General features: G+C 34.4%; 1 protein-coding gene across 1 annotated transcript; it reads right to left on the bottom strand.

Annotated features, from left to right (window-relative positions):
* Positions 1-4,395: 4,395 nt before the first annotated feature.
* LOC126705494 (squalene monooxygenase SE1-like) lies at positions 4,396-9,254 on the bottom strand. Its single transcript, XM_050404545.1, has 8 exons — positions 8,850-9,254; positions 7,341-7,452; positions 7,015-7,189; positions 6,475-6,643; positions 6,040-6,258; positions 5,361-5,636; positions 4,908-5,186; positions 4,396-4,754 (listed from the first exon to the last, which is right to left on the bottom strand). Exons 1-8 carry the CDS (start codon positions 9,087-9,089, stop codon positions 4,650-4,652), a joined length of 1,575 nt encoding a protein of 524 aa, XP_050260502.1. The 5' UTR covers positions 9,090-9,254; the 3' UTR covers positions 4,396-4,649.
* Between the last annotated feature and the right edge of the window lie 710 nt (positions 9,255-9,964).

The following is a 9,964-nucleotide window of genomic DNA, read 5'->3' as shown; positions in this document are numbered from 1 at the left end:
TAGATAAATATAGAGTAAAATATATGTGAATTTTTGTTATTTTTGGCTAATATAGACTCATAAAATGTTTAATAATTTAAAATTATTACTATAAACATTATATAATTATCACTGTGGCAAGGACGAATCTCTGATCCCAAGAAGGAATTGTTTTCTTTGAAAATGACGTATTCTCAAGGTTTTGGTCAATTGGGGAGAGACGCCTCCTTCCCATGCCTTATAAGCCTTTGGCCTAAGGATGAGTGTACTACTACTATACATTTGTTCTGGGGAACAGTATCGCAGGGTGACTCCTTGTTGTATGTGGTATTTATCCTTAAAGACCTCTATTTTGGCAGGGGAGTCTACTAGGTGCTTCAATCTACCCATTTGGACAAGCTAAAGGGAAACAACTGAAATTGTTAAATGAAGAAATAAGAATTGGAAGGCCGAGGAGAAAAAGAAAAGTTTAAAGAAATTGAAACTTACAAGAACTAAGATGTGTATTAGTCCTTGAAACCTTTAGAAAGATTTTCAAAGATCTCTTAAAGAAAAGGTGTGGGAAATTTAGTAACTTAAAGAGCTTTGTGAGTTTGAGTGCTTGGGATCTTTGGAGAGCTTGAAGACTTGTGAAATAAGGGAAATGATTTCTTCGAATGCTTTATATAGAGGGTGAGATTGAGTGGGAGTTATCTCGCTCAAAACCCAAGGAGAAATATCAGTCATTGGATTAACGTCTCACCGTTGGATCTGGGGAACATAGTGCCGCCTGGAGCAATTAATGATGCCTCGTGGGCTCCTAAGTGTTAGTAGCAATTATGGGGTGTGCAAAACGGCACTCCCACGTGTGCAAATCGGCACTCCCACGTGTGCAAATCAAAGGTAGAATAATATTAGCACATGAAAAATCAAAACCCCACTTTTCTCTTCGGACGAGAGGGAAAAAATCGGAGTTTTGAGGGGCTATTGTAGGGTTAAGGGCCCAAATGGTATATTGGGCCTTGGGCCTTGGCCGAGAGTATAGTGATCTGAGAACAAATGAATGGTGTTGGATGGATCAAGCTTGGAATCTAATAAGTAAGATACAAACGGAAGGGTGGTTTAAGGAGAAATGTCTCCTCGAATAGGTTAAGCACGGCTCAAATGTGTATCCTAAAGGTTCAAGGTAACCTTCTAGGAAGCTCTAGTGGTAGGGACGTGTATCTCGAGTGTACCAGAAGGCTGGGAGCTCAGAAATATCTATGGAAAAACTGCTACCATCGCATTAAATGCTCTACAATTAACTTTCTGGCTGCATTAATGTGGAGAAGACCCTTGAACAGTGCTGCCTTGGCTATCCCAACTCACAGAGAACCTGAGGGGGTGTCTGATGGGACAAACACTCAAGTAGTGGCTTAGATGACCAACAAGCATAGGACCAAGATCATTCAAAGAAGACTATATAACATGAGAATCCCTCCATGAAGAAGGGATCGGAAAAAAGAAGAGAAACACTGTAGCAATTATGAATCAAACTTGTAATAGAGCCTCAAGAGCAATTTATAGGAGCCAGTCTCCTCGGACGTTGCCGGGGATATTTTTCCTTAGTGTAATTTGTTATCTTCCTTTTTTTGTCATCAAGATTTGTTTACTTGTTGTTTAATTCATTAAAACCCAGTTTTCCAACCTATTCTCTACAAATTTATTATTTTGGGCTTTTTGGGCCTAAGTCCATATACCTTTTGGGCTAGGAGTTCAAACCAAGTCCTTACTATCACCATAGTTTAATGTGTTATACACAAATTTTAATGAAAGAGAATAAATTAATAACAAAAAAAAAGAGATAGATGCTATTATCATTGTTTTATGCTTCTTAACTATGTGTCCATATCAACAAGAAATTCAAAAAAAAAAAAAAAAGGAAAAAAAAAAAAAACAAAGGTGTAGTTATGTTAATAGTTAAAGATTTTTTTTTGGGGGTAGCTAGGGGGCAATTGCCTTCCTGACTCCGCCTTTGTACATGATAGAATAGGTGTCTTTTAATGATTAGTTTGGATTGTAGGGGGCAATTGCCCTCCTGACTCCACCTTTGTACATGATAGAATAAATGTCTTTTAATGATTAGTTTGGATTGAGGGGAGTAGAGTAGAGTTGGCCGAAAATTGCATAATTCTCGGTCAACTCTACTCTACTCTACTCACCCTCTTTCCCCCCAATCCAAACTAGCTATTAATCTAACTTGCCTATCCTTAAATACACATAACCTCCTTTGTATTAGGTTGACGTTATATGTTATATAGTGCCATGATGATTTTTTTTATTAACAAAATAGGTCAATTGGAAAAGGGGTTGGTGCAGTTTGAACTCCAGTGCCTATGCACTACAAGAGGTACTAGAATCAGTGGAGTATCCATCAAACCTTGATGTAATGGTCTTTTACAAGAGAGATTATGTTGTATATATAGGTGTGGGTGCCCGAAGACCAATGATGAAGTTGAAGAGTTGTAGTATTGGTGTGGTGATACCATGGGCTCGAGGAGGAAGGTCGCCCGAGGAGAGGAAGGGGTGAGTCAAAGGACTCTAAGGCATTCCAAGTGGGAAGAAGGATCTGAAGAAAGAGAATCAGTGATTACAGGAGAAGTTTCTAGTTTGGAATAACCTGTTGCCTCCGCATTAAATGGTGGGCAATAGTTTTATCAACTACATTGATGAGGAAGTGACCTGAACAGTATAAGTCATAACTAAGTAGATTCCTTCTACCACCTTCTTAAGATGTAAAAAGAGACAAGTGTCATGAGGGGAGATTGGTTAGGTAAAGATGGAAGGTTGAGATGTGAGAGAGGGAGGAGTATATAAGAAAAAGAGGGTTTACAAAGAAAAAGATCCAGACACAAGTATCAAGATATAAAAAAGAAATAAGAAGAACACTGAGAGAAGAGAGTGAATAGTAACATTTTTTGTATAACTGTGGTCTCCTCAGGCCAGCTTGTATTGAGAAACGAGCTCATCCATTTAACTACATTTCTTCTTTTTCTTCTTTATTTTCATCCTCGGGCGGAGCCTCCTTCTTGTTGTTTGTTTCCCTCTCTCACAAATTTATTGTTTTGGACCACGATTAAACTGATCTAGCCACTATTCTAAGTGGGCCTAGGCCACCAATTTTTCAGGTCCTTGCAATATGTATATACAAAATAGTTTATAATTTTTGTAAGTTTACTTTAAAAGTAAAAAGACGGAGATAATTTTTTAAATAAAAAATATCACTCGAACCTTGATGTAATAGTCTTAGAGAGGTTATATATTAGGTATATATAAAGTAGTTTGTATTATATGAAAGTAACTTTACTTTAAAAGTAAAAAGACAGAAAATTTATAAAAATAAAAATATCTGTCGAACCTTGATCTTCTATAAGTGAGATGTTATATATTAGGTACATAGAAAGTAGTTTGTAATATATGTAAGTTTACTTTAAAAAGTAAAAAGACGGAGAAAATTTTTTTAAATTAAAAATTCTAATTTAGTGGGTCGATATTGATGAAGCATTGATCATTCAACACAACACTTTGAAGTGCTTATTAAACCCCGCACGAACAGACCTTGGGCAGAAAGGCTAATGCAGATTAGGTAAAATTTCATGGCCTCACGAGAAAAATAGAGATAGACGCATAGGGTTTCTAAGTCCTTTAAGAAATTTTGAAAAAAAGAAAGAAAGAAAGAAGAAATAGACATAATTAAAGAAAATGATGGACATGGACGCATGGCACTGGCTCACTGGCCTAGTTAGATTAAAAAAGAAGATGAAGTAATTAAAGCGCTTTAGTTTCGGTTTAAAGTTTAAACAAGTAATCTAACTCCCAATTAACGAAAGGTTTAGTAAGAAATGAGTTTATTTGTCAAGCCCATATTAATTTTATTACCAAGTCAATAAACAAACCTAACCTTGACATGTTTTGTATCTAGCCCAATTGTTCACAAGCCTGTTTATGAAGAGTTTTTTTTGTTTGTTTGTTTTTTTGGGTTTGACTTGTTTATCAAACAAACTTAAAACTAAGACTCAAGTTTGATTTATTTATAAACAAACAAGTATGAATTAGTTTTTTATTGAGTCAAACAAGCCTAAGTCGTTTATGAAAAACTTGGTTCATTTTCTACCCTCTTGTAAAATGCGTGACTAGAAGAAAGAAAGAAATTAGTACATACAAAGATACTTGTATTAGTTAAAGCACTAGAAGTCAAGCTATGTGCACTTTTCGTGCAAGGGAAAGCAATCACGCAATGCGAAAGGTAAAATAATAGGGTTACTTGTTCAAAGCTGAAACTTGCAGGATTAAGTTTCAGTCTTTTTTTAACTCTAGTGAAGCACTAGCAGGTGGGGTAGTTAGGATTGTATTGCAAAAGTCTGGAATTAAGCTTGTAATCTATTTGGACCCTAAAACTTATTTGCAATGTTGCTTCATTTCAACATAAAATTGCCAAGTACAAGTTTGAGGGAAATCTTTTTCCCAGATAAAGCAGATTCTGATTATTACACATATTGCACACTTTCATTCTGCTAACTGTTGCCTAGACCTCATTTTATTTCTTACAAAGGGAGGATTGCTGATTTACAAATTAATATCCCTTACAGGAATGAAATCCACATGCTATTATTGCATTTCCTTATATTTAGAGAACTTTTCTTTTGATCATGCTAATGAATAGGAGGAGCTCTGTGATAGGCCGGCACAGTTACAGGGAAAAACATCTGTCTAACTCCTTCAGCCTTGATTATGGGGAAAATGATACATGATGCACCCTGGAAAATGAAAAGAATATGATACAGATTAGAAATTTTAATATGCATCTACTTATCAAAAGTACTAGGAAGAAATCAATAAGAACAATATAAGCTGAAAGACATATGGAATGGACTCTGATTGAAAACAAAGTGGTAAATGGAAATACATACATAAATCAATCTAGCTCCAATCCAAATGCGTTTTGGTGAAGGAAATGGAAGTAACAAGCGGCCAACACCAAAGACAGCGACAGCGAAGAAATGGAAAACCAAAGTCAATGGGCGAGGGTTTAGACCAGAGAGTAGTGACACAGGTCCAGTTGAGCAAACACCTCCAAGACTCAGATAGTCAAAACATGCTTGGCGCATTTCCTTCCTTGCTGGATCAGGTGATGCGCAAAACACTTTGTAGAGGGCACCTGCCAATGTATTTATGGTAGATGCCACTGGCTGCAAAAAGGGGAAAAAAAGTGCAATCTAGTAATTAATTTGATACCTACAATTTCAAATATTTGTCATGAAGGTGTTCGTGTTTTATATGCGTAAAAATGGTACAAAACCAATAGGCATTTGTACTTCATGTAAACTAAAGGAATCAGATAGCAAACATATAATGCAGTTTACCTTGCGTAAGGTGTAGAAGGATTCAAGATATTCGCAAAGGCTAGATGCATCATACAGATCTTGCAGAGGCCTAAGAAGATCCCTTAGTATAACAATATCTGATAGAGCCACAGTCATTCCTCCTCCGGTTAGAGGGTGCCTCATGTTGAATGCATCCCCCATTAAAAGTGCACCAGGAGTGGGATGGGGAGCGGCAGGCATGCTTCTATTTGGCATTGATTTTATGTTTCCCTTATCAACTGCAGCTATGAAAGCATCGAACAGCTCAGGGGGAACCTGAAACACAAATTTCATTGATTAGTGAGAAAAATCAGTCAAGTAGGAATCAGATATAACAACTATTAAAGATGAAATTTCAAAGTCAGAGTGAGTAACCAATAGCTGAACGAAAAAATAAAATTTTTTGTCTTTTAAATCATAAGAATTTAAATGCATGAGACCGTATATTTAGTCCATCACTAAAGATCAGCAAAAGTACCCTTGAAAAAGGACTGGGATTTCAAAACCAGATTGATTTAGTCTCAATAAGTGCATAGAACAATGCATATACTTGATTGAAATCATATTAGTAAAAAGCAAGACAAACATAAACAGTTCCCAATTAGCAAAGAAAACATTTTTTGAGTCTTGTGGTTCCTGGATAAATGTACAGAAATCATGCCAAGAAGATTATGGATACCTGGGGAGCCACCACAGATTTCAAATACTGGGCCATTTCGCCATTAGAAATGGATGGCACTTTTTGGCCAGGAACATCAACCAAACATCGAATCTCAGTGCTACTGATAGGATAGAACAAGATAGGTGAAGGATCTCCGAGAATAACATGTCCATGATTTGCATGTGGAAGATCACAGTTTTCGAGGATTAAACCAACAAAACAGGAGGGGTTATCAACCTGCAGAGTTGATAGTGGAGCAATGTTAAGTAAAATTAGAATGTCCTAATACTGAGTTACTAGCAATCTAAACCCCAGGCTTTGGGGACAGATTTAATGTAACTTTATTGTAGAATTAAAAATGCACAAATTCCTATTTTAATCAATAGTGTCTAATTTGAAATCTTGATAGGTTTAAACAAATTCTCTTGTTTTTTTATAAGAAAAAAAAATTACCTTAGGGTCGCATAGGGAGCGTCGCAAATTTGAAAAGCAACCATCACATACAATTGTGAGGGGAGCATATGCAGTCAGCTCTTGACTAGTCTTGGTTTTGTAGTGCACCCCTTTGATAGTTCCCTTTTCTTCAACTAAACCTGTTACCGTTCCTTGTTCCAATCTGACACTGCATTAAGTTAAGAAAGAGAGATTGTAACCATTGAAAATAAGAACTATTGAAATAATTATATTGTATCATAATGAGGCAGGGGATTGATCGGTCATACAAACAACATTGCAAGCACCTAAAGTTTTAATAGTTACTCTAAAAGTAAAGAAATCATGAACCAAAACATGAGTCAGAGGACAATGTTAAGATTCAGACTTTGTACAAATTTGCAAACAACAATCCTGTAGACACAACAAATTTCACCAAAAAAAAAAATATGTACAGTTTAAGATTGCATATGTATCGTCTTTATCGTAATAACCAATATTTAGAAATAGGAAACTAAGTTGACTCCTACAAAGATGAGTTCAAAGTGAAATGAAGAATACTTTGGCAGAGATGCAGCCTTTTCCCTCAATCTTTGTATGAAACGGCCATTGTGAAAGCTTCTCCCAGCAACATCTGCACGATACTTTTCCAATGGATAGGACAGTTTAGAATCTTTCCCATCCTTGTAAAGAGCATATCCAAATACTTTCTGAGCATCGATTTCTTTGACACAATCTGCAGCCAAAAACTCCTTACCAATTAGAATGGAAGGCTATTACAAGACAAGTAAGGAGAGTTCTACTTTATTAATATCAAATCAATTTGATACAAACATAAACTACAGCAAACTTTTGCTATCATACAAATTGCAAGATAGCTTCCTTACCTTCAAGACCCAACTCAATCAGTTTCAAATAGCCGCCTGGTTGTAGCAGCTCACCAACAATTCTGTCAGGTTCACTCAAGTCTCTTTCAATCACATGCACTTGACGTCCTTCCTACAATAAGTAGCAGAATACAAAGTTTGATCAAATCACACTAAGAAAACAAAAAGGCACAAAGGCATATTCTATTTTCATCAAATTAATAAATTTCTCCACAAATTAGAAACCCACCTTAGCAAATAGTTTGTCTTCTATTTCACTCTATAATCTTCCCAAGTTATTTTGAACATGATTAACAATTACACACTTCATAATAGTAATGCCTCCAAAGTACAATTTAAAATCTAAGTCCTCTGCTTATAAAATTTTGGACTTGACAAATTGGATTTTGGACTGCACTGAAAGCAGTAATTCATCAGCATCGAGTAATCCTCAATGGGGCCAATTCAGAACAGCATCTTATTATAAAAATTATTTTAAAAAAATGGTATAAAGCATTCAAAAGGCCTATTGGTTTTAGGCTTTTAGCCAAAACTTCAAATTTTATTTCAGCTTTATTTAATGAGAGCCTTTCACTATCCTACCAACTAAAAGAAGAAAAGTGAAACAAATTTTTGATAGATTTATAAGTCAACCAACCTCTCTCAATTTTTTAATAAGTTTCTCAACGTGAAACTTTATAATTGCACATGTGAATTCATTGTAAAACAGAATCAAAACAAAGTAAAAATTCACAACAAGAAGTCAACAGACTGTTCCGTCATTATGAAAAAGAAGAGAACTTTTAATTTTTTTTAAAAAAAAATTTTAAATTGACTTTTAAGGTATTGACTACGTATTGTACTATTATGAATTGATTTAAAGCTAACTGTTTCCACAAAATCAAATAGGAAAAAAATTCATTCTAAAAAAAAAAAAAAGGAAAAAATGATTTACTTTTTCTTTCCTTTTACCATATTTTCCTCTGCAACCAAAAAGAACCCAAACTAAAATACTTTTCACACACCTCCAAATTCTCAACAAGATAAAAAGAAAAAGAAAAATCTACCTAAGTTGTGGAAAATAATAGTCATATCCACCAGCCAATGAACACAGCACGCAGCTTATGATCCAAAAGAAACTGTCATCATATTCTAATAAAAAAATCTAGCTTTACATGAATTATAGTTATTTCAACTAGTATTGGCGCCAAATAAAAAACAACATATCAAGTACCACTTATGCCTAAAAGAAAGTTATTGATGTCGTATGAACAACAGTAAAAAAGTTAAAAAGTTAAAAAACAGTATTGTAAAAGACCCGTAATTCATTTGACACCTTTTACTATTTTCAAAAGAGATATTCAGATTTAGATCTCCGTTCTCTCAACTATACACTTAGTAAAAAAAAAAAAAAAGAAATTGTGTCATCCTAGATTCAAGTCAAGAACTTTCAAAAGGAATTGTGGGTTTCTCTTCTTTTGACGAAAAAAAAAAAAAAAGGCTAGTATGTAGAGAAAAATAAAGAATCACCTTCCCAAGAGTGTAAGCAAGAGCTGCACCGGCAACTCCAGCACCAACTATGACCACGTCGGTGCTTCTAGTTCTAGCAATCTCAGTCTGACAAATTCCGTTATTCAAAATACTTACAAACCCATTTCTTGTTATCTCCATTGAAGCTCTTGTGGTCTTCTTTCCTTTGACACCGTACAACAAAACAAAACCCAACATAGTAGCCAAAACTACTCCACCGACTATATACTCGTAGATCATCTTCAAAGATTGGTGACTGATTGGTTGATGAAGAAGATGAACAGGAACAAGAAAAAAAGGTTAGATGACAATGAACTTTCTACTGTCTTGTGGTGCAAGCGCTCTCTTAGCCTCACAGGTTTTGTACTTATAACCTTTTTTTACGTGTGAGTTATGTTTTGCAAGTGAAATGGAATGCGTTTATATAGAAGGTAGGTAAGGCAAGGCATTCTACCAAAACAATGGTTAAGTAACGCAAGCTTTGTAAGTCAATAATGACTTTTTTTTTTTTTTTGGTTTGATAATTAGTCAATAATGGCTTCTGTTGGCCTGTCGGGGATGCTTTTGACATTTTAGTACTCGTTGATTACTACTGTTATTTTTAATTTTTTCTTCAAAAATTTTAGCCAAGAAAAGAAAATTTAAAAGAAAAAAGAAAGGTAGGTATAATAACATTAAGTGTTTTTGATAGTATGAAAACAGTAATTAGGGATAAAATGAAAACTTCGAAATGTAAAAGGTCAAAATAAAAATATTTTTAAATTTTAAGATATATGGTATATGTTGTTACCCTTTCTAATCGTAGATCTTTACTTACACCTGACAATATCACACCAACAAAAGATGTTGCTCCAGGTATAGTATTAAAATTTTGGGTAAAATTTTATTTTCTGTCTTTAATTTTATTAAAAATTTATTTATTGTCTCTAAACTAAAAAAAAAAAAAAAAAAAAGTTCTTTTTTCATCTTTAAATTTTGTATGAATTTTTTTTTTTCAATAGTTTAAAGACAAAAATATGAAGGAAAAAATAAAAAAATTTGAATATTTTAGGGGATAAAAAAAAGATATTGTTTAAAGTTGATGGACAAAAAGTGAAACATTTTCAATATTTTAG

The sequence above is a fragment of the Quercus robur genome, chromosome 11 (genome assembly GCF_932294415.1).
Source record: "Quercus robur chromosome 11, dhQueRobu3.1, whole genome shotgun sequence".
Classification (NCBI taxonomy): domain Eukaryota; kingdom Viridiplantae; phylum Streptophyta; class Magnoliopsida; order Fagales; family Fagaceae; genus Quercus; species Quercus robur.
This window is presented reverse-complemented; position numbering and strand designations above follow the sequence as displayed.